At 41.0% G+C, this 26,147-nt stretch overlaps 1 protein-coding gene across 1 annotated transcript in view; it reads right to left on the reverse strand.

The window, feature by feature from the left end:
- The window catches only part of LAMB1 (laminin subunit beta 1), a 1,172,470-nt gene that overhangs the window by 105,178 nt on the left and 1,041,145 nt on the right, over positions 1 to 26,147 (reverse strand). The window contains exons 29-30 of the mRNA XM_044088561.1: positions 24,318 to 24,525; positions 886 to 1,027 (exon numbers count right to left, since the gene is read on the reverse strand). Coding sequence (XP_043944496.1) covers positions 886 to 1,027; positions 24,318 to 24,525 — 350 coding nt within the window. The remainder of the gene's footprint in view (positions 1 to 885; positions 1,028 to 24,317; positions 24,526 to 26,147) is intronic.

Raw genomic sequence — 26,147 nt, forward strand, 5'->3', positions numbered from 1 at the left:
AGTGGAACACTTGCTGTCCTCCTGTGGTTGAGCAGCTGAGATTCCCTCTGTTAAGTTCACATTTCCAGTTAAATACTATGATTTTCCCATGAAAAAGACTTTGTCAATTTCAGACTTTAACCTGATTTAAGAGGGGGGAAAACAGAAGGGATAAAGTGCCTTCAATATCAGGATCTTCAGTTAACAGTAAAGAATTAGTCCTTGCCTTCTGATTCTTGATTTGGTTGGTATTTGTGGGTCCAGAAAAAAAAAAAAGTGTGCACCCAGAATATGCCCAAAAATATATTAACTTCTTAAATGGAAAATTTGAGCAGAGTAGCAATTTACTATTAAAACCAATGAAACAAAAGGTTAATTTAGTGAAGGTTCCAAGGGACATACATAGTAGGAAACTGCTTGGCCTCCCATGCTGCAATGGGCTAAATATGTCATTACATTCATTTCTTTACTTAAGCACCTGATAGGCATTGGACCCCTTCACGAGTTTCCATTCTTTTTTTAATTTTCTGTCATTAGAAAAGAGGTGTGAGCCAAGTAAGAGCCATCTTCCCGTGCCCAAGGGATAAGCACACCTATCCTCTCCACTTGTGCTGTCAAACATCCACATCTACAATGTTTTAAGCTTTACTAACAACTCAACTCTGTTCATCACTTCCCTAAAATATTTTAAAATCAACTTCCAACATAAAAAAACTACTGAAATCAGTATGACTTTCTCCATATTATTTGCAGTTTGGACTTACAAATCTGTTTATATTTTGTGTTCCATTTCACTGTTTCTTGTCTTCATATAGTCTAAAATTTTCTTACCCCCAGGTCACAAAACCCATATTTTTACTTCTTTGCAACTTAAAACAATTTTTAAGGGAATAAAAGATGACTTACTGAGGTCAGCAAATCACGGGCTCCCTTGATGTCATCATTAGCCTTCTTGACTGCGGACTCGACTGCACTGTGGGCTTTCTCTGCTTCTGCTAGGGCTTCTTTGACCAGTTCAGCAGTTTCCTTAACTGCATTTGCAGATTCACTGTTGAAACAGCATAGTAACTCATTAGCTAGGCAATAAATGGACAGAAGACAATCACATCCTCTAGCTAAAAACGTATCAAACAGTTTACCACAATAAATAAACAGAAGACGCCAAATTCATCAGCTATGCAAAGTGTTCCTTTTCCCTTAACACTAACACAATAGCTCCTTCTGACATACTATATTTTTCTTTGTTAATTATTTGTTAAATTGGTAGGTGAACATAAGGGGCTAACTGTGTGCTTCCCAACTCAGCTCTACAACAATAGACTTCTAGTGTAACTAGCTCCACATTTGACAGATTATGAACATTGTGCTTCTCCTGCTGCTGACAGCCCCAAGACACTTTAGCATAACCTCGAATACATACTCACATCAGGGAAGTCTTTGATTTTATAAAGCAGATGCAAGACATCTAAACTGCACATTAGACCAAAACTTACCACAGGAGGTTTACTATCATTAGTTTGAACGGCAAAGCATTTGTTGTTCAAAACAACAAAAAGTAAAACCGAACACAAACATTTCGAATGGACAAAATGTCAACCCAAATGATCGACACCCTTGAGTCGACATTGTTACCAAAACCATCACGTGATAGCTGTATAGGAGCTGATGTAAATCAGACTCCTATACAACATATCACGTTCTCCAAGGAGGCAAGCCCCCCTGCACCCCCGCTAATATATTCTAACTCCGAGATTGCACTACAGTGGGGATATGGATGACTTTCCAATCCCCACTGTACTGCGATCTCCATGCAGATAGTCGAAAACACTTATGCGAATGCACTACTGCATTCACATAAGTGTGTTTGACTATTCCATCCATTTACATTTTGTGCACGACATTCTGATTTTCGGCAGCAGTACTGCCGACAGAATGTCATTCGCACAAACAATAGTAAACCACCACAGGATTAGAATTCTTCAACAGAAGTCAGAAATATGTGTGTGTAACAGGGCTAACCATTCTCTTAAGGAATACATAAAATACACAGAGAAATGTTGCCAAGATTACTGTCTTTGTATACTAAGTTTTTATCCTAGCCAGGAAAAAATTTCTACCAGTTTTACAGTATAGAATCTTACAATACAAACAGTGAAATTGAACAGGCTCCTAACAGAAATGGAATCCTATCTACAATAACGTGCATCTACACCAACACACACTACTGCTTGTTCCATAACTGCTGACTGACAACAGGCATGTCTTTTTGTTAACTCTAGTTGGCTATGATCTCCATTTCCCAGAGGATCGTTAATAGTTTGTATTCTATATTATGTATTTTTGTGTCTTTGCTTGTCTTCCCATTTTATTCTTTGTTTATTTTAATTAAGATTTGTTGACCAGGTAAGTCTGGCTGGGCACAAAATGCAGTGTGATTTCATAAAAAATGCCAGATATACTAGGGCTGTATTCGTAAAGTAATGTTGCTTAAGTTGCATTTTCCTCTTTGGTTCTGAATTCTATGCATCTAAAGATCACTTTTAAGCTAGTTAACATTCACAGACCACACCAGTCTTAACAGTACTACCTCTTCGGTCTGATCATTGCTCCAACATTTAAATTACTGCTGCAGATTCCTGCAACCGACATCAGACTTCTCTACCCTTCCTTGTCTGCAGTTCTTTGCTGCATGACATGCTTTTTATGTATCTATCAAAGTCAGAAATCTGACCTCAACTGTTGAGAAGCTTTTGTATTAACATTTATTTTACTAAGGAAGCACTTCCTTCCTCCATCACATTCCATCAGCTTTGTCTCATGCCTCAGACCCAGCCATGTAGTGCAGAGGGATAAAGCCTTGACTGCACCCCAGTTGACTGATTAGAGATATAGGCATTGGAGAGATGAGGTGGGAGAGGATAGGAGTGAGTCAAGAGTCTGATGCCAGCTTGTCCATCATGGGGGGAGGGAGACAGCTTGGCTTGCTGCACTGGCCACACCTGCACACTGATATGGCAAGTTCTTACAACTGTACTATGTTCATCAATGGGATCACCACCCTATAGGAGAAACATTCAAAGGGAGGAGGAGGACATAGAATATTCTGTAGAATTGCAATGACAAACCTCTCTCCATTTTATACTGTACATCCAACTTGTAAATTTGAGTAAATGTGTGGAAATAGGTTCATGTGGTTATCTCACAAAAGTTCTGTACTAAATTTGTCTAGGTGCTTTTCCTCTCAAAGCCTGCTGACCGGATGTAACCAGTCATTTCAGTCTTGAGCCCACATGATCTCCCACTATTGGGTAACCTCCAGCAGGAGGGAAAGAACCAACTAGAAGAAGTCATTATTCAAGTATCTATGGAGGTAGTCTGCACCCTCACCATACCTCTCAGCTGTCCAGATTTTGGCAGAATGTCCATATTTTTGCCTAATATTTTTGGTTTGTTCCTCATAAAAATCTGTCCCTATTTCTGGGCCTTTGTCCCTCCAGTTTGTGAGGGTTTGTCCAGATTTCTTGCACTAAGAGGTTGAGAGGTATGGCCCTCACCAGCATCTACCAGTGCTGGCAATGAAGGCATTTATATTAGCCTCTAACCCCCTTCTTGGTGGATAACATGAAGACATGCATCACCATGGCTATCTACAGTACCATACCCATGTACACATGTACATGCTTCCACCCACATGCTAATAGGGCTACTAGGACTTTTACCACTGGCTTGGTAAGTCAAGCCCACATCTCTGATTTGTATTTCATCAATGGTGCCAAACAGTCTCCACTCAGTGTCTGCAGAAAGCTGCCAATCACATCCACAATCCCCTACTTTTAGAATGGGTGAGATGGCATCACCTGCTTACTCTCATTCTCCCCTGCTCATTTGCTGCAGGGCCTGAGCCACTACTCAGACTTGGGCTGCCTCACCTGTAGTCAGGGTTTTGTTCACCTGTGCAATGGAGCCAGGTTGAGTTGACATGTTTTTGAACAAGTCTGTAGTCATAACTGTCTCCTTGGACTGCACCCTGAATGGTGCCCCTAAAGTTTTCTGCTGGATTGGTACCATAAAACAATGCAATTAGCCAACCATTTGGACAGGGTCTGCTTAGAGCTCCAGCTCCCCATACATGAAGGAGACAAACAGCTATCCGTTTGTCTGATATCTCTGGTTAATGTAGTGTAGGACATTTCATACTGGTAGATATCAAGGTTGTGCAAAGTACTTTCCCTTTATTTTTGTGGGTTACAAAAAAAAGAATGGCATAGGATGGCCTTGTTCTGCACTAGTTCATAAAGGACCATAGACATCAATGAATGTAGGGCAGTCCTAAGATTTACAGTAAACCTGTGGAAGACTATGGGAGTCTCCTTGCTCATAACAGCTTGGAGTTGTAAGACTCTTCCAGAAGCAACATTTACTAGTAACAGGGACATACAGGAGAGGAAATTAAACAGAGCTGAAGCACTAGGTTCAAAAGGCCTTACTTCCAGTCTTTGAAGTGTAAAGTTCAAGTTCCAAGGAGGATGAACAGCTCAGTAGGTGGCTTTGAATGGAAGATTTAATTATACAAATGTTAGAGGAAGTGTAGAATCAGCATTTAATAGCCAAGACAGGAAGTGAAGAGAAGGGATAAAGAATGGTGATGCATAATTAATAAAAAGAGAAGTCTCTAAGAACAGATGGTAATCCTGTTGAAATCTGGAGGTCAGGATAAAGTAAGTAAAAGAGATATGGAATATTTTGTTTAACAATATTTTAAAGGGGGGGGCTGTGAGTACCAACATCTTGGAGAAAGCAGTGGTGGACTCTTTACCTGAAAAGGGTAAAGTCCCTTCAGGCCCATTTAAATTTGAATCAAAATTATAAAGTGTTTACATCTATACTAGCTAAGATGGTGGACTTCTTTGAGAAGGTCACCAAAGCAATGGATGAGGGCAAAATTGTTCACAAGCGCACACTAGAATGTTTTAAGTGGAAAAAGTATTTATTTTCAGTAATAGATAATGTTTCCCCTGAATTTAATGGGGACATAGAAGGAAAGCTTGAGTATAAAGAACTCAAATGGCAGATTCTGCTCAATGCCTACAATAAACCTGATGTTCATCGTGTTACCCTGCTGCAGTCATCACACTTGGGTTATCCTGTCGTCAGGCGGTCCCGCAGTCAGCTGGAATTCCAAAGTCTTGGTCCGGCGTTGGTTGCTCTTCCCTGACGTCAGTGCACCAGGGGTATATATAATGCAACTGACGCCATTTTCTTCAGTCTTTCTTGCCGCGCGGTGCCCGAAGCAGAAGCAGTTCGCAAGTGCCGGTCGGCTGACTCCTGAGATTTCCGAATTCAAATTTCAGACTGAAGTCTTCTATAAAGCTAAGTACCCTGTTGGGGAAACTTTTCTTGCCTCAGACCGATGTCAGAAAAAGTTAACAACTGTATTTCTTGTGGGAAGCAAATACCTCATAAGGATTTTCATTCTTATTGCATACCTTGCCTAGGCCCAGACCACAACGTCACTTCTTGTCGATTTTGTGCTAGGTTTAATAAGCATACTATTAAAAGATGCTTTGATTTCGCACGACATTACTTCGGTAGGAAATTTAACTACACCATGCCGTCGGAGCAACAGACTACCGGCGTGCACAAAAAATGCAGGGATAAGGACAGACAGCCCAGGCCTAAGCCAGATTCCGAGGCCTCGGCCGATCCGGTCTCCGGTTCTCCGGTCCTCAGTGAGGCTCCGACGCAGCCCCTGACTACCGCAGATCTGGAACCCGAGACCGCTGCGGAAATTTTGACAGAATGTACCACGCCGACGCAGCCTTTTACTTCAGGCCCTTCTGACGACTTTGCTACAAAAGACCTCGGTACTACAGAAACGCCATCGGTTTCTGAAGGCGTTTTCAGACCGACGACCCTCACCATTAAAACGTTTTCTAAGTCGAAGACTCCTTCTAAATCTAAAAGGACTGCACTTCAGTCTCCTGTTCAAGGCCCCGTTCCTAAGAAACAGATGCTCAAAATGGCTGAAGATTTGATTTCTTTAATCAGGGGTTCCCAGCCCCCTCCTGACAAAAGGCCTAGACAAGAGGAAGATTATGCATCCTCTGAGCAAATGTCCATTTCTTCAGACTCCTCTGAGGACCAAGACTACTCCTTCTCTCCTTATGAAGATTTTGATGCTGAGGACTCTATTCCCTCAGCTTCTCCTCCTGAAGACTACTCCTTTGGGGAAACTTTACACACTATGAGGGAACATTTTCACTGGGAAGATCAGGACTACTCTAATTCAAAGAAAAGGCTCAGAGAGTTTCTTTCCAACACAGACCACTTGCCATCCCACCAGTTTTGGACATTGTGGATGATGTCTATTTAGAATCCAGTTTCAACCCAGACTGTCTACCTCCTGCTCCGGCTAAGCCTGACAGATACTACAGAGTGCCTGATTCCCACAAATTTCTTTACAAAAGCCCTGTAGCTGACCCAGAGACTATCTCACAGGGTCCCAAGGGGGCTAAGGCGTCTATGGCTAAAAACCCAGTACCTTCTGAGAGGGATTCCAGAGCACTAGACAGGTGGGGGAAAAGGTTTACACCTCAGCCACACTAGCTATGAGGGCACTGAATTGTCAATTTCACATGCTTAAGTATCAGCAATTTCTAATCTCTCAGTTAAAGCAAAGAATAACCTCTCTCCCTCAACAATCTGAATTTAAAGAAGTATAGGATCTGTTGCACGCCACTGAGCAGGTGGGCAAACATACCTTACAATGTGGATTTGATTCTTTGGAGGCCTCCTGCAGAGCAGCTGTCACTGGGTCTGTTATACGTAGGCATGCTTGGTTAAAGGAACAAACTCTGCCTGATCATGTTAAAGCAAAACTACTAGATGCTCCCTTACAGCAAGATGTTCTTTTTGGAGTTAAAGCAGAAGAAGTTTTAAAGAAAATGGAAGATAAGGCAAAATCTATGCAGACAGTCAAAGATTTCCTACAAGTACAACCCCCTCGCTTCAGCAGAAACTGGCCAACAAAAAATTGGTCCTTTCCAGCCACTGACAGACCACAGAGGGGTAAATACAGATGGCCAAGAGGCAGAGGACAACCACAAGCCCAGTATAAACCTCGCCAATGGGGCTCTACAACACAGAAGGGAGGAGAAGACAGGTCTCAATCCACCAGAAGGCAAACTCAATGACTTGCACCTCATCTGGCCAGGAAATACTCTCTTGGCAGCCCCCTTGGGGGAAAAACTCGCACTTTTTGCAGACAACTGGCACATTGTCACAAAGGACATAATTTTACGAGGATACAGATTCCACTTTCACACCTTGCCAATGAAAAGAGGAATGCCAAACCTGCCACAAAATCAATGGGCAGAGGCACAAAAACAAATTACAGCTCTCATGGACATGAGAGCCATTCAACTGGTACCTAATCGAGAGCAAGGCCAAGGATTTTATTCAAGACTCTTTCTAGTGCCCAGAAAGGACAATGCCTGGAGACCAATTCTGGACCTTTCATTTCTAAACACTTACTTACAAGTACCTAAATTCAAGATGCTAACACTACAGCAGCTACTTCCCATGTTGGGCAAGGAAGCATGGCTAGTAACGTTGGACCTCAAGGAGGCATACCTGCATGTCCCTATCAGACAAAGTTGCAGAAGATACCTCCGTTTCATTGCAGGTTCAGCCCATTACCAATTCTCTGCACTGCCCTTTGGCTTATCTACTGCGCCCAGAGTTTTCACAAAATGCCTGGCACCAGTAATTGCATACTGCAGACAAAGAGGAATTCAAATATATCCATACCAAGCAGAAAGCAAAGATATTCTCTTACATCATCTGGCCTTTGTAAAGCATCTACTAAACTGCCTGGGGTACACAGTAAACGAAAAGAAGTCAAAACTAGTACCCTCACAAAAATGACATTCCTGGGTGCCAGCTTGAATACAATGGCCCAGAAGGCTTATCTTACGCCAGACAAGCAACTACAACTGACTCAATATTTCAAGACAATGGCAACAAAGACCCAATTAACTGCAAGAAAAATTCTGCAGGCTTTGGGCTTCATGGCATCTTGCATACTAATAATACCATTTGCAAAGCTGCATATGAGGAAATTACAGTGGTACCTAAAAAGCGTATGGTCTCAACACAGCCACAGCTTGGACACAATGATATCTCTCATTCCCTGCCTACAACAGGAATTTCTATGGTGGTCACAGGCATGTCACCTCAACAAGGGTCAGCCTTTCACCTTGCCCCCAGCCAGGCAAACTATCACAACAGATGCTTCAGACTACGCCTGGGGGGCACACATGGCAGGACAATGCATTCAAGGCCTATGGACTGCAGATCAAAGAAATCTGCACATAAATCAAAAAGAGATGCTAGCTGTACAGAAAGCTCTGACAGCCTTCAAGGATCTATTACATCCAGGACAACTTGCAATAAAGACGGACAACACCACAGTAATGTGGTACATAAACAAGCAAGGGGTACACATTCTTACCCTCTATGCAGGCAAGCAATGACCTTATGGAACACAGCTCTGGCCTACCAAGTCCAGTTACAAGCTCAATTCCTGCCAGGACAGAAGAACACATTGGCAGACGACCTCAGCAGAAACGTCAAGGATCCCCACGAGTGGAAACTAGATCCCCAAATATTTGCAATGATAACTCAAAAAATGGGGCCTTAAAGACATAGACCTGTTTGCCAGTCCTCAAAACTATCAACTGACAAAGTTTTGTACAAGGACATTTCACCATCAAGCTTGGAAAGTGGACTCTCTCTCTTTCAGTTGGAAAAACCTGACAGTATATGCCTTCCCTCCATTGCCTCTCCTCACAAAGGTTCTTTTGAAAGTCAAAAAGGAGAGACCACGACTGATTCTCATAGCCCCAGACTGGCCACGCCAGCACTGGTATCTGCTATTGAAAAATATGGCCCACAGCCCACCATGGATATTGCCTCAAATCCCCCATTTGCTCACACAACAAAACAATCAGATTCTTCACAGCCAGCTCAAAACTTTAAATCTGGCTGCATGGCAAATCATCTAAACATCCAACCAGCACCTCTTTCACAAGCAGTTCTGGATGTTATTCTGGAAGCCAGGAGGCCAAGCACCAGGAAGGCTTATTCGGACAAATGGAAAAGGTTTTGTGCCTGGAACCAAGCTAAAGGCCAAGACACAATTCAGCCTCACATGCCTCACATTCTACAGTATTTAGCTGAGATGTTGCACAAAGGACTTTCCTTTTCCTCAATTAAAATCCATGCTTCGGCTATTTCAGCTCACTACAACACGGATCCACCTTTATTTTCACATCCTCTTCTAAGGCAGTTCCTCAGAGGGGCAAAAAACATTAGACCACCCAGAAGAGCTCCTACACCAACATGGGACCTCAATTTTGTTCTGGAAAAACTAATGCTACCTTCCTTTGAACCAGCTTTCTCTGCAGATCTTCAGTTCCTATCATGGAAGACTGCCCTGCTCCTAGCAATGACTTCAGCTAGAAGAGTCTCAGAGCTACAGGCACTAATGGCAGTGGAACCTTTCCTCATTTTTCATCAAGACAGAGTTTCTCTACGAACTAATCCTTCCTTTATGCCTAAGGTGGTTTCCAGTGTAGCTTTAAATTAAACCATCCACTTACCCACCTTCTTCCCCAATCCACAGAACAAAGGTGAGAGACTCCTGCATTCCTTGGACATTCACAGGCAGCTTTGTTACTATTTGGACAAAACTAAGGCTTTCAGAAAATCTGACCAGCTCTTTGTATCCTATGCTACAGCTTCTCAAGGGAAGGCTATATCAAAGCAAACCATTTCTAAATGGATAGGTCATTGCATACGTTTCTGCTATACCCATCATGGGAAACCAGTTCCTGCTTCCATTAGATCCCACTCTACCAGGGCAACAGCTACCTCTACAGCCTTTCTCAGGGGGGTTCCAACCAAGGAAATTTAGAAGCTGCAACTTGGAGTTCAGTACACACCTTTACCAAACACTATCACTTACCTCTTTACTCAAAGTCCAGGGCGGGCTTCGCCACTGCAGTTCTGCAGGGCCTTATAGCCTCCACTAACCCTCTATGATACCTCCCCCCTACCTTAGCTTTGGGATTCAACCCAAGTGTGATGACTGCAGCAAGGTAACACAATGAACATAGTACAGTTTTGTACCTACCATAAATGTAGATGTTCGAGTGTTCACCCTGCTGCAGTCCAGGTTACCCCCCCCTCCATCCCCTCTGATCTACTGGCTAAATCTCTTCTATGCCTTACTGATGTATTTGCTTATAGATGAAGGGATTTTGTGTTTGTGCTGTGGTTACTCCTTTTGGTACTAATTACTGACCACCTTTTTGGGGGCACCTGACATCTGGGGCAAGAAAAACTGAAGAAAATGGCATTGGTTGCATTATATATACCCCTGGCGCACTGACGTCAGGGAAGAGGCGACAGCAACGACGCTGGACCAAGACTTTGGAATTCCGGCCGACTGCGGGACCGCCTGACGACAGGATAACCCAAGTGTGATGACTGCAGCAGGGTGAACACTCGAACATCTACATTTATGGTAGGTACAAAACTGTACTGTCTTAACAGTGGGGTTAATTATAAAGTTGTTCTGCATAGGAAAGCAAAGTATAATAAATGCAAGTGGAATTGCAGTTTTTTAGGTGTCTTTTATGATAGTTAACTTATGGCATTTTATGTCATTTTTATGAGATAAAATAATTAATTGAATAATCTTTTGATATAGGAGGGTATTTAAGTGTTTGTTGTTGGGATTATGGGTGTTTCTGATGAAGGCTATGGTTATGGTCGAAAGCGCTTGAGCCTGGATTTTGTCAATAAAGAAAGTTTCTGTTTGATTCTCACCATTTGGCAGCAGTTGCAATTTATTTCATCATCTTGCAAGTGTTTTCAGTGTAAAGGATCATTTGTTGTTAAATAAAGTCATAGTGGAGAATTGTAAAATGGTGAAGAATCTAAGTATGGTACTGATTGACTACAAAAAAGGAGTTGATAGTATCCCACGTTCACGGATAAAAGAATGCTTAAAAATATACAAGATACACCCTACACTGATAAACTACATCACAGCAATCCTGAAACAGTGGCAAACCACTTTGCAGTTAAGCCATGATAAAGGACAAATTATTATTCCAGGGATAAAAATCCAAAGAAAGATATTCCAGGATGACTCTCTGTCACTGTTGCTCTTTTGCCTTGCCCTTAACCTATTAAGCTGTCTGCTTAACAGATTAGGTCATGGCTATAATTTGGCTCCCAGAAAGCAACAAAGTGTAAAGCCTTATCCTCTCTTTGTCGATGATTTAAAACTGTATAGCTCATCAGATGAGGAACTGAAAGCACAACTGCAAGCAGTTCAAACTATTTCAGATGATATAAGAATGTCATTTGGTCTTGATAAATATGCAAAAGCAACCTTTAAAGCAGGAAAGCTGCAGCACCAAGAAAACATCAGTTTGGGACAAGAATGTGACATAAAAGAACTTGAGCAAGAGGGAGTGTATAAATATTTGGGAATTGATAAGGGATCAACAATAAATAAAACATGAAAAAATGCAAATAAAACTTAGTAAGGAATATTTTAGAAGACTTAAATTAATCCTGAAAACAGTGTTGACATCTAGGAACAAAATTCAAGCTATAAATCAATTTGCTCTTCTTGTCCTAACTTACAGTTTTTGAGTGACTGACTGTCCCCAAAAGGTGTTAGATAGAATAGACAGGAAAACAAGAAGGATATTTCATGCTCATCAAATGATTTATAAAAATCAGTGCATACCAAGATTATATATTTCCCATTCCGAACGGGGTATGGGCCTACTTGAAGCTGATTACATGTACAGATCTGCAATTGTGGGACTGCATACATATCTGTTGACCTCACAAGACCCAAATATAGTGAAAGTTTTGAAACACGAGGAGAATAAATCTAAGATGACTTCCCTTCTTAGTCTAGCAGAAGCATATCGGCATCAAGCGGGAATAGAAATCAAACCAGAAGTAGATAAGAATCAGGCAGCAAATGAATGTGCCAAAAAGACAAATGAAAGAATATAAGGTAAAGGATCAGATGAGAAGGAAAGAAATGTGGAAAATGCATAAATATAGGTGCAAGTATAGAAAATTCCTGGAAGAACCTCATGTTGATCAGGATCAAACGCATGAATTGTTGAGAGACGAATTCAAACCAAAACATGAAAGGTTAGTATTGGTGGCCCAAGACAGTGGGCTACATACATGTTGGTTTAAAAAGTCCATTGAACATGTGGGAGAAACAGACAAATGTAGGTTTTATAAAACAGAATCTGAAACAGTCGCACATCTTGTTGCTGGTTGTGATATACTAATGGTAGGAGGACTGTTTACTGAAAGGCATAATAATGTGGCAAGACTGTTGCACTGGAGATTGTGCAAACATTATAATATTGAAGTAGCTGAAAAACACTGGAAGCATGAGCTACAAAATATCATAGAAAATGATGAAGTTTACATCACATGGGATCACCCATTACCAACAGCTTAAAAGAAAGATGTGAGAAAACCATGAAAAGAAGACAAAAGTAGCATTGATCATTGAAATTGCTACACCCAGTGACAACAGTGTCTTGCGTACAGAGAGATGCAAAAAGGAGAGCAATGTGGAAGAAAAATACCCAGACAGTTCTAATAGTAGTAGGAGCAATGGATCTTATAAAATAGAATCTACAATCATATTTAGATATGTTACCAATACATGTAACTCGGATTGCAGAAGGAAGCATTACTGGGCACATTGTGGGTGCTGCAAAGAACACTTCTGGCTGACATCAAAGATTGAAACAATACTAACTTCATGAACTTTAATTACTTTGACAAAGGGATGGAGTCCATTCCCGTCATGGTATTAGAAATGCAAAAGATATGGAGAAATTAAAGAGGGAGGAATATTACACTCATAAAACAGCAGAAAATATTCTAAGAAACAAGCCTACACAGGACTAGAGAAAGGAGATTTTGTCAACAGGAATGACTGTGAGTAGGGCACAGAAAATAGGCAACAGGGGATTGGAATTTGCTGGAGAAAATTAGCAAAGGAAACAAGCTGTTGGGAACAAATAACTAGAGAGGAAAAGGAAATGTGGGATAAGGCCAAGCAGAAGTTTGGACTGCAAGTCAGAGACTGCCTTCCCTACCACAGTTTAATATCAAGATTATACTCAAGGAGTAGAAGCTAGGGGAGTGCTACATGAAAAACCAGCTCTGGTAGAATTTTTAGTTGAGTTTAGAACAGATGCTGCTGTTAAAAAAGAGATAATTAGTAGGGGTTACAACTAAAGAATCAACCAAAGGAGGTTAAAAAAATTGGGAAGACAGACTGGAAGGCCAATTTACAAAGGAAAAATGGGATAGCATCTGTAAGGCTCCCACATATGCAGCAGAATCTAGACTGTTTAGGATTTCTGCATGGAAGATTTTGCACAGGTAATTATTTTGACAGGTAAACAACAAATGCTGGAGGTGTGACGGTAAAAAGTTAGGTAAATGGGAACATTTTTTTGGAGTATTACAATGAGTTGACAGACTTTAAAAACTCATTGTAGAGTACTTTGTCAGAAATGCTGGAGAATAAATGGTTGTAACTAAGGAGATCATTAGTTTGAGCTGGGACACAGGATCTGAGTTGCCTTGACATAGTAAGGCCTTACTAAGTTTAATGACATTGGCAGCCAAAAAAAGCAATTACTAGTAAATGGAAATCAAAACCTGAACCTGCTGAAATACTGAATACTGTAAAGGAGATAAAATGTGTGAGAAGTTGGATCTTCATTAAAGAAAAGGAACAAATTACATAAAAGTAAACATAATTTGTGGGGACAATACATACAAAATAATGTTCAGGAGGATGAGTAAAGTTTAAGAGATGGTAGGAATTAATTTATGCAATTTTGGAGTGAATGATAATTCTTAAAAAAAAACATATGTTTACTGCATGAAAACAATGAGAAATATCACCATGGCTGGTTTTCTTTTTTATTACTGTATGTGTACCTATGTCAATATTTCCGTTGTGATTTATTGAAAATTTTAAAAAAGAAACACTCTGAAGAAGTCTTGACACTTGATGTGGATAAAATCACTCAATAAAGTCTTAATTTCTTATAAAATAGTCATCCAAGTATGAGCAGATTTGGACCCCTCAAGTTCTCAGATGAATGAACACCAGGGCGAGACACTTAATGAAGACTGGTGGTGCAGTAGGGAGAAGAAACAGAAAAGAGGTCAACTGAAAGTGTTCTCCTGCCTTGAATGAGAAACTGCCTTGTGGTCCTGTTGAATGAAGAAGTATAAACAGGCATCATTCAAGTCCATAGTGGACAATAGGGTATCCTTACAAAACAAAGGAAAGATGCCTTACAGCATTAGTATCTTGAATGTCTTGATGTTTATACACTTAGTTTAGTCTGGAGAGGTCTACTTTCAAGTCTCCAGGGTTCATCCTTCTTGAGCACTAGAAACAATCTGCAGTACAACCTATTTTCTTCCTGGCTTGGTGGAACCTGCTCCTCCACAGTCTATGCGTACCTTTACTGTCTCTAGGGCTAAACTGTTTTGCTCCATGGAGACAGGCATATTTCTATAAAAGGAGATACTAAAATGAATTCTATTTTACAGTTGAGACAACTGTTCTTACCTACGGTGGATATAAAAAGTTTGCACATCCCTGTTAAAATGCCAGGTTTTTGTGATATAAAAAATGGGACCACAATAAATCATTTCAAAACTTTTCTAACCTTTAATGTGACCTATAACCTGTACAATTCAATTCAAAAACAAACAAATCTGTTAGGAGAAAAATATACAAAAAAAAAAAAAAACAAAACAGTACAAAACGGTGGTTGCATAAGAGTGCACACCCTTAAACTAATACTTTGCTGAAGCACCTTTTGATTTAATTACAGCATTCAGTCTTCTTCGGTAGCGGCACATCTTGACTTGGCAATATTTGCCCACTCTTCCTTACAAAAGTGCTCTAAATCTGTCAGATTGAGAGGGCATTTCTTGTGCACAGCCCTCTTCAGGTCACTCCACAGATTTTCTATTGGATTTAGGTCTGGGCTTTGGCTGGGCCATTCCAAAACTTTAATTTTCTTCTGGTGAAGCCATTCTTTTGTTGATTTGGATGTATGCTTGGGGTCATTGTTGTGCTGAAAGGTGAAATTCCTCTTCATCTTCAGCTTTCTAGCAGATGCCTGAAGGTTTTAGGCCAAAAGTGACTGGTATTTGGAACTGTTCATAATTCCCTCCACCTTGACTAAGGCCGCAGTTCCAACTGAAGAAAAGCAACCCCAAAGCATGATATTGCCACCACCATGCTTCACCGTGGGGATAGTGTTCTTTCGGTGATGCAAAGTGTTGTTTTTGCGCCAAACGTACCTTTTGGAATTGTGGCCAAAACGTTCAACCTTGGTCTCATCAGACCATAACACATTTTCCCACATGCTTTTGAGAGACTTGACATATTGTTTTACAAATTTTAGCCGGGGCTTAGATGTTTTTCTGTTGAAGAAAAGCCTTCTGTCTTGCAACCCTACCCCACAGCCCAGACATATGGAGAATATGGGAGACTGTTGTCACATAGTACACAACCAGTACTTGCCAAAAATTCCTGCAGCTCCTTCAGTGTTGCCATAGGTCTCTTGGCAGCCTCCCTGACCATTTTTCATCTTGTCTTTTCATCAATTTTGGAAGGATGTCCAGTTCTTTCCAACGTCACTGTTGTCCCATATTTTCTCCACTTTTTGATGACTGTCTTCACTGTATTCTGTGGTATATCCAATGCTGTGGAAATCTTTTTGTACCCTTCTCCTGATTGATACCTTTCAACAATGAGATCCCGTTGATGCTTTATAAATCTGTCTGCAAACCATGGTTTTGCTGTAGCAGGCAACTGAGTAAATGTCAGGAAAATCCTGCTAGGACAGCTGAACTTTATTTGGGGTTAATCAGAGTCTCTTTAATTGATGGCAGGTGTGTACCCAAGAAGACTGAATGCTATAATTAAATCAAAAGGTGCTTCAACAAAGTATTAGTTTAAGGGTGTGCACACTTATGCAACCAACATATTGTACGTGTTTTATTTTTTATATTTTTCCCCTAACAGACTTGTTTGTTTTTCGATTGAATTCTACAGGTTATATAGATCACATTAAAGGTGGGAAAAGTTTTGAAATGATTTATTGTGGTCTCATTTTTTTATATCACAAAAACCTGGCATTTTAATAGGGGTGCATACACTTTTTATCCACTGTATCTGTCCAGTATCGTCCTGAACTTGTTCTTTGAAATGGGTCTTCTATTCAACAAAAGAAATGATGGACAAGCAAAGGGTTGGACTTTGAGAGTCAATATTGCCTTGGGTGGCACTTTGGAGAAGGAGACTTATTTCGTCTTCTCTTGCCTTGTTGCCTCTCTCATTTTTTGACAGCAATTAATGTCTACTTTATTTTAACTCCCATCTTTTGTTTGTGCAAGTCACTCAAGCACTCAACCACAAGTACTGGTATGACTGTGTCATAGTCCATGTGGGGGTGAATGACTTGAGATGTACCTCACTAGACTATAAGAAGAGACATTACTGAGCTTTCAGATTATGTGTCACAGGCAGGTATAAGCCTAGCTTTAAGCAACATTCTATCTTCTCCAAGGATGATGCCACAATACAAACAAAAATTACTTGTTTTAACAATTTGCTTAGCTTATGGTGTCAGTCCAAGGGGATCCAACATCTGCCAGCCTGGGAAGATATGGTTGACAGGCCACACTGCTTTGCCAGAGAAGGCGGCTTTCAGAGACTGGCAAAGTCATTAGCAACCCCTACTGTTCCTTTTTTAGGCAGTGTCAAAATAACCAACCTCCTAACATAACAAAACCTTCTCTAAATAAACTCAAGGTACTGCTGCTTAATGCTAGGAGTCTAAACAAGAAACTGCACTTCCTGGAAGCACTCCTTACTTTGGAATATGCTGACATCTGTGCAGTCATGAAGACATGGTTTCAGTGCATGGAAAGCACCCTGGCCCTGCAGGATTACAATGACTTCCATACATGCAGACCACAAAGTGAGCATGAAAGAAACAAAGGAGGAAGTGTACCCATCTTTATTAAGGATAAGTACATCTCGAGACTGGTCAAACAGTATGACTCTCTTGAGATACTCCATGTCCAATTAACTATAGGCAAAGCCCCCTACCACATCACAACTAGCTATAGTTCCACCACCATGAAACAGGAAAAGCATACCACTTACCTGCACATATTGGAGTCACTTGCCACACAGCCCAACACCTTACTCAAGGGTGATTTTAATTATCCTACCATTGTCTGGGAAACATACACGACCACAAACATGCTGGCTCAGAGATTCAGTGCAAAAGCTTTGGAACAGCAAGTGAGCACACCCAAAAGAGGCTCAAATGTCCTGCACATAGTACTCACTAACATGGGAGAGCATTGCACCCCCCCATAATGTCTTCCATGGTAAGACTGGACCATAATCCACATACCCCATCAAGCTAAAAAATGCTAATAATTTTTCATAGACAAATTACCTTCTACTAAGTGATAGTATAAGAAGTTTTAAATCCCCCTCAAACACAGATAACACAGACTCCTATGCAGAGGTGTACACCAATGCCCTGTATAACCACTTAAGCAGTTGTATAGAAGTGGCTGTACCTGACCAGATTAAAACCAGGTCATGCCGAAAAAAAAACAAGTCACCCTTGTGGATCCCTAGTATAAACAGGCTATACAACAAGAGAAAAAAACTAATGCCCAAGAACAAGATCAAACTGGCTCAGCAGAGGAAGAAAGCACACTCTAGATTAAACAAACAAATTAGAAATCTTGTCAGCTCTTCCAAAACTAATTATGAAGCAAACATAGCCTCCCTAGCTAAGGATAATCACAAGGCATTCTTTAACTATGTCTGAAATGTAAAGGGAAATACCCAGCTATGCGCTGAACTGGTTGTGGATGGCACCACCCATACACAACTGGAGGTAATAGCCAACCTGCTAGCTGACAGATTTGGAGCAAACTTCACCCCCCCCCCCGTCCCCTCCAGTAATCCCCCAAGGTATACTTGCCACTATTCCTTAGCCTATTATCTCAAGAGAGCAGGTCATCTCTGAGCTCTCCATGGCCAAAAACATGGCATCAATGGGACCAGACAACATCCCAGGATGCCTTTTAAACAACTTAAAACAAGACCTAGCAGACCCACTTGGATCCCTGTTTAATCACAGCCTGTGAACTGGCTATGTTCCATCGGAATGGAGGACAGCAACAATAATTCTTCTGCACAAAGGGGGACCATCAACTGACCCTGAGAATTATAGGCCAATAAGCTTGACTAGCTTCATCTGCAAGGCCATGGAAAGAATCTTTATGGGCATTATTAACAAGGGCATAGGTAATCTCCAAACTCTAGACCCAACCCAGTTCAGATTCATTAAAGTTAGATCATACCTATTAAACATGGTTGACTTCTTCGAGAAAGTCACCAAGGCCCTGGATGAAGGAAGGACAGTGTATACTACCTACTTTGATCTAGCCAAGGCATTTGACATAATCCCATACTCCGGTATTATACAGAAACTCTCCCAACTGTGAATTAATCCCTACATTACCAGATGAGTAGCCAACTGTCTCACCGACAGGACACATACTGTCAAAGTGAGCAACTTCACCTCTAGCAAAAGACCAGTCACCAGTGGTGTACCAAAGGGTTCTGTTTTGGGCCCATTACTATTCATAATTTATTTTTCAGAAGTCCAGTAAACCTGGACGGCCTGTGGCTGACCAAGTTCACCAATGATTGCAAATTGGAAGCAATCATTGAGTCCGACAACAATGTTAATATACTCCAGACAGAGTTAATGCAGACAAATGACTGGTGCCAAAGCCACGGATTAAAGCTAAATGCAAAAAATGAATTATTATTCTCTTTGGGCATCCCTGCAAATTACATTATAGACAGCACCCCCCTAAGTGTAGACCCAGTGGTACGTGATCTGGGTACTCAGGTTGACAGCAATCTGAACTTTAGCCACCACATATCCACAGTAGTAAACAGATCTTTCTCTGTGGTGCATTTTATAAGTAAAGGCATCACATCAAGATATAAGGATGTTACAACTCTATTATACTCGGCCCTCAACAGACCAATAATTGAGTACAATGCTCCCTTTTGCATGTACCTCACCAGACACCTGCAACAATTGGAGAGACCACAGAGGTTTCTCACTGAGAAATTAAAGGGTACACAAAACAAGTTGAATCCGGAAGGACTGAATGTCCTGCCACTGTATTCTGTCTCCTACAGGTTGCTAATAGGTAACCTTTGCCTGGCTTACAGTGCAATCTCTGACCCAGCTCTGATGGAAATGCTACACATTTGTAAATCAAACTGCACGTGGGTCACTCGCTTCAGGGATCTTAACCTAGCCTCTGACATGAAAAGGTCATGGTGTAGAGATAGATACATCTCCCAAAGACTGCCACTTCTCTGGAACAAGCTTCCAATTCATGTGAAACAGAGCCATTCCCTGTCCCTCTTCAAACACAACCTACATCAATAAATGGATGACCACAAATTCACTCCTGGGGTGGAACCCATGTCCCTCCTGGACAGAGGAAGTCGGTATTAACTACCATAGACCCTTACATCTGCAAACCTCTCTTACCTATGCATGGACAATTGGGGCAGCTCGGGATAAATATGGCTAGCTTTGTAAGGGCTCTAGGACCGTTAACCTAGTAACCTTCTATGAACCTATGAGCCTACTGGTCAGCTACTGTTTGCTACCTGTAAAAGGGCCAAAATTTGTTATGGTAATTACTACTATACTTAGAAATCAGAAGATCTGACTGACCAGTTTCATGGTCCTACATTTTCAGGGAGGGAGACTAAAACAGGAATACACCATCCAAGAGTATTCTATGCTGATGATATTGTCATATCCAACCTAGCAATTCTCAGTCACCTTGAATGGAGAACGTCTGGATGACTTCAAAACTATTTGGAACTGGACATGCAAAAATAATATAGCAACACTCAGAAAAAAGTTATGCTTTTTGGCATCTTTAAAAAACTATCCTGTGTTCCCAAATTCAGCATTACAGACCCATCACGCTCTCCTTTTGTTACCACTACAAAGCAGAAGTATCTAAGTATAACCTCATATCAAAACTTATCCTTCCACCCACATACTGAACCACAAGTCAACAAGGTATTAACATAACTGAAAAGCTCACACAAAAAATCAAACTTGCTGACAACAGGGCTAGGAGATCTATTGCAATAAATGTATTTTTTCCCAGACTAGAATACTGTTTCGCATTAACAGCACCACTGTCTGCATAGAGTACTTCTTTCCTTCGTCAGAGGAGAAGAAAATAGTTGGATTCTTATCAAGAGCATCACTGTTTTACTCTACTCTTAAGTCAAATAAATTGCTACTTTTTACAGCGAGAGCTACATATTTGCTCATCAAGTTCACCTACAAAATATTAAATGAGGGCTGCTGTCCAGCACTTACGTGGCAGACTGAAGTCAGAAATCAAAGCTATCACTCTGGATCAGTGTTTTGTTAATGTCAAATGTTTGCCTCCCCTCCACAGAATCACACTGACTGTTAAGGTGCTCGGTTATAGAGGCCACCATTCATACGTAGCACATATGAAAGAGTTTTCTCCAAGAAAGTGCCAGCCACTTGAAATGATCTCCCTGACAATACTGGGAAGCACATCCAACTAAAGACTTTCAAGAAAGCACTCAAACCACCTTTTCAAAGAGAATACTTGCAGTTGCTATCATGATATGGGTTAATGCACTGGAACATTCATTCCACGCAAGCAGATGATCTTCACACACTTTGCATAATGATGGTTTGTTTGACAGAACCCAAATTTGGCTTACATGGCACAATTTTACTTAGCAGCCAAACACCTCTAAATATTGCTAGCCATGTTTTCATTATGACATAACAGTTTCATTTCTATATATCCTACTTCTATCTCCTAAAGTGGATACTGCTGTTTTTCCAGATGTTAGCTAGGCAGAGTGATATACTTTTTCTGAAGTGGTCCATGACTCTGCTCTCTTTATCATTAGAGATTGTACTTAATCCTGGACCCAGCTTGGTCCCACTGCCAGCCTCCAAGATGACCACTGCCAGCCTCCAAGATGACCACTGCTCAGTCTGTCACCAGGTTTTTATAAATGTTATTTAAAATCTTCCTGGACACTATAATATGTGTTCACTTTCTGTTGGGCAAGAAGCTGGAAATTATGGTTTAAGAATGCCACTTTAAAGGCATCTTCATAATGTGTGGGAAGAAAAGGCAGACAGGCGAAAAGTTTAGGCTCCTCTATGTCCATTGACTCAAATCACAACTTCTTAGATGCAGATACTACCTTTGATAAGCATGTCAAGTGTTCCTTCATTAATCTAATCCATTGATAAATGAGTGGCCCAACTGTGGGGAGTCAAAAGACAGTTTACTAATTATATGCATCATATCCTACAGGGGAGTAGATATAGGAGTAGTAGGCAAAAATCTTTCCCTTGAGTTCCAATTTAGAGGAATTGGATAGCAGATAGTCCAATCCCCTTTTAAATTGTGAGGGTACACCTGAAACAAAGGTCTGTAGGAGCATTACCTCTCTGCACCATGCTTAATCAAAAGCCAAACATAACTGCAGATGGGGTGCCTATGCCTGGGTACCACGTGTTGGGCTGGGTTTGGTCAATTTATTAGACAGAGCTTCCTGGCTGTCCTCTATTAGAACAATCAGAACATAGTTATGACTTGTTCATAGGCTAGTACTAGGCTAACTGCCCTTGTGGGCCATTTTAAGTCTAGTTAATTACCCAATGTGAGAATCAAACCCTGTACCTTGTGTCTGCAAGGTAAACACCTTAACCATTAATGTCTATACATTCAGTTTAGGTGGACCTGGCACAACCCTTGAGTGTGGGCATCTTTCACAAGTAACTGAAAACCATTGTCTGTCCAAGACATCAATACCATCTCTTGAGACACCTGAAAGGCAGCAGCAGCAAGCAAAGTACAGATCACATTGCCTGCCTTTGGAGGGCACAGGAAAGGTAAAGATTCAGTTCTGGAGTCATGCTTCAATTCACTAGGACCAGACACTGAAGGTCCTGTAAGACTGATGGAGTCACAATGGCCCACGCTGTCTGTCCAATGTTTCTTTTACTGTGTGTGTGTGTGTGTTTTTTAGGTCACTCCATTTTATGGGTCTTCATTTGCCTGAAGGTCACAGGTAGAGGGCATCAAGAGTTGACAGTTAGCCTGCACTAAAGCCTCTAGCATTTTTTTGTCAAGTTAGGCCATAAGATGCTAGGATCTATTTGCTACAGCCTTTCTCTAAAAATTACACAGTCATCACAGAAGGTACTTGGTGTCCTTCTTTCAAGCAAAAAAGGCACAGAGAGTGGAAATCTTTGGGCAGAGTTTGTTTTCTGCAAGTACATGTACTTGAATGCAGTTCAGAGACATCATGGATCTCAGAACATTTAGCAAAGCCAGTCTAATATAAATGCAGTCAGACTCAAAAACAGTCACAATTTAGAATGCTGTCAACAGCCACAACCCTGTAGAGTGGAGCGATAAAGTGCTGATGTAAATGTAAATTAGCAGTACCACAGATGGCTTATGTAAATTAGCAGCAGAGGAACTGAAACTGGGTGGGGGAGGAAGGGAGTGAGCAGCTGATGCCGACTCAACCATGGGTAGTCTTTTGAGCTGTGTGCTGCAAGTGATATGCCACTTGGTCGGGGAGGTTGCACATGCACAAAAGCACACATGCACCTTGTGACGTCAGCTCACTATGCTGCAGGGTACTGAATTAAGACATGTTCTGGGAAAACTCTGAAGGTCATTCCACAGGTGCAGCCACTACTTTTGGCAAAATCCCATCAGTAAGGAATACTACAGCAGTGTTGATCCTGTGATGGACATCTCACTGCTCACTGCTCTTTACTGAGAACAGCACAGACAAGGGCAACATTTATGTGCTACACCACTGATGTGGTAGGACAATGAAGTTACGGAAATGCTCTACATTCATATCCACGATACAGCAACATTAAAACAGGGTATATAAAGTACCTGATGACAGATGTCAAGGAGCTATGTTTCTCAGGAGTCTCAACGATTACAATTCTGGTGGCTTAACTCAAGACCACATCAAGGCAGTTGTAACAAGTCATAAAGACAGGAATGGCCTTGTAGAAAGTTACCTGGAAGTACCCTTCTTTATTTAAGATCTCTGAACGTCAGGAAAAGTTGTAAAAAATAAAGCATTTCAAGATGATGTAAGTCTCAAAGAACTGTCTTACTTTATCTAGTGGGGTCCTGTTTCTGTACCTGATTACAAGTAATTACTTCTCAGCAAGTATTCTTCATGTGTACACTCACATCTGACAACCTGAACATGCATCTGCATGTACATGTGTGGTGAGGAGGGGGGACTTATTTTATATTAACCAATAAATTCAGAGATTATTTTTTTATAACAGCACATCAAGAAAAGACCTAAAGATTTTGTGGCTCAGTCTAACTAAGGATGTTCATCAGAAGCTGAAAAAAAAAGTCACCTCAGATTGTGCGGGCATTGAATCAGCACACATATTGAGATCATTCTTCCGGTCACTTTAACTCCCAGGATCAGGGCACAGATAAGGTGCATTTTGTCACACAGTATCCACCGACAGATAAGACACTTAAAAATACTGGTACATTCCAAAAAGTGCTTATGTTCTATGATTTCTCCTGGGGCAATACCAAAAAAAAAAAAAAAATCTCTTAAAGGACACATCCTGTTTAATGGAGCAGGTGGTCGAGTCTAGCATGACTTTACAGGATAAATATAATGAGAGATTACAACATTGGTAAGGCTTTCAGTGTATCCCTTTAAAGGTCATGCCATGTTCCATATCATCAACTGGCATAATTTTGCACTGACTGCTTCCCAAAGGTATTAGACAGCAAATGTCATGTATGCTATTAAATGTACATATAATTACCACATAGGACAAACATGCAGGCAATTGGTAGTTCACATCTTGAAACATTTGAAGTATATAGGGAACATATCTATTGCAAGCCAGGGTTAATCCAAGACTTGAAGGCCTGCTTTCATAACATATCACAGAACTAATGCCCAACATTAATGCAATTTGCTCTGTTGTAGAGTTTCGTTAGCCAAAGCTCCTTACCTTGCTTTTTGGGCCTCATATAACAGGGATTCAGCTCTCTGGATATCTGCAGAACTCTGGTCTAGGATAACATCCACTTCAGAAAGGCTACTCACACGCTGACGGATGTCTTCTGTCAGGGTATGCAGCTGCTCTGGTGTAGCTGGCATCTCCATAGCCAGTACCTCATTTGCAACAGTCTCAATGCTATCCAAGTCAGCACTATCTTCTGTACAGGAGAAATATATTATGTTTAGACAATACAAATATTTATAATTTAAAGCAGCAAATTTAGAGATATTTCAATCTCATAAGAACATTTACCACCTTATCCAGTACATTCAGTGCAAACAAATACCAGCTATTAATCTCGTTGCAGTATTTATGCAATGCACAATGAAAGTTGAAGTGAAAGTAATGCATGTAGTTTTCTTATGCAGAAACAGTACAGCTGTGTTAGTCCACTCATTATTCTAGTAGTTATTTAAAAGGAAAGATTACTGCTGCAATACCATTTCTTATCCACGAGATTAGTGACAAACGGATTTCTGCAATTTTATTTTGACTTCCAGAACTTTCAACATGCCTAATGTGAAATTGAACTCCTTCCCTTGCCCAAGGCATTAGTCTGATATTCAGAAAAAAAGGAAAAAGCCGCAGCATTTTCAGTCCTTTTTCTTTTGGTTAGGAGACTCAGTACATACTGTGCCTTAAGACAGTATAGATAATGGCTCATAGATAATCTGCCTAGATGTACTCCAGAGAGAAGAAATAGGAAACTCTCATATTTAATCCTAGCTAAACAACAAAACTGGACATGTAATGTAAACTCTACCCCCCCCCCCCAAAACATAGGCTCATTTTGGGGTTGAGGACAGCGGTTCTTTCTTTCTAGAGAAGGACAAAGATAAGGAGAAGAAAAGTAAAGTTTTGTACCTACCATAAATGTAGATGTTCGAGGATCCACATTGCTGCAGTCCTAACCATTGGGTAGTCCGCTGTCCAGTCGGCCCGAATACCAAAGTATATGGCTGACGTCGGTCAAGGCGCATTAGACTGATGTCAGGACGTCAGGGTACTAATGCGCATGACCGACGTCATATCCTCAGTCTTTTCTTGCCCCAGATGTCAGAAGACCCTAAAAAGACAAGGCCCAAACCAAAAACACCAAAAACTCCTGCACCAAAAATATGTACAATATATACAAAATTACAAGAGTATAGCCCAACCCACACCACCACCCCTAAACACAGAGGGAAGGAGGGAGGGTAAATTGGACTGCAGCAATGTGGATCCTCGAACATCTACATTTATGGTAGGTACAAAACTGTACTATGTTCTTCATTCCACATTGCTGCAGTCCTAACCATTGGGTAGAATCCCAAAGCAGAGGTAAGGGAGGCTGGCAAATCATAAGGAAGCAGGAGCTGTCAACATGCCTTGCAAAATAGCTGTGGCAAAACCAGCCCTAGATTTAGAGTAGAGAGGAAGGTGGTAATGCTTAGAGAAAGTATGCACTGAACTCCAAGTAGCTGCCTCCAAAATATCCTTAGTTGCCACCCCCCTTAGAAATGCTGTTGAAGTGGCAGTAGCCCTAGTGGAATGAGGCCTAATCCCAGCTGGAATCTCCTTGCCATGATGGGAATAACAAAATGTAATGCAAAACCCAATCCACTTAGAAATAGTTTGTTTAGACACAGGCTTGCCCTGAGAACTCAAAGCAAAAGAAACAAACAACTGCTGAGACTGCCTGAAATCCTTAGTCCTGCTTAAATAATAACGCAACTGCCTGTGCACATCTAGAGTGTGCAAAATCTTTTCCCCCTTATTTTGGGGATCTGCATAGAAAGT

Source organism: Protopterus annectens, chromosome 11.part0 (assembly GCF_019279795.1).
Source record: "Protopterus annectens isolate FY-2018-M chromosome 11.part0, PAN1.0, whole genome shotgun sequence".
In the NCBI taxonomy this organism is placed as follows: Eukaryota; Metazoa; Chordata; order Ceratodontiformes; family Protopteridae; genus Protopterus; species Protopterus annectens.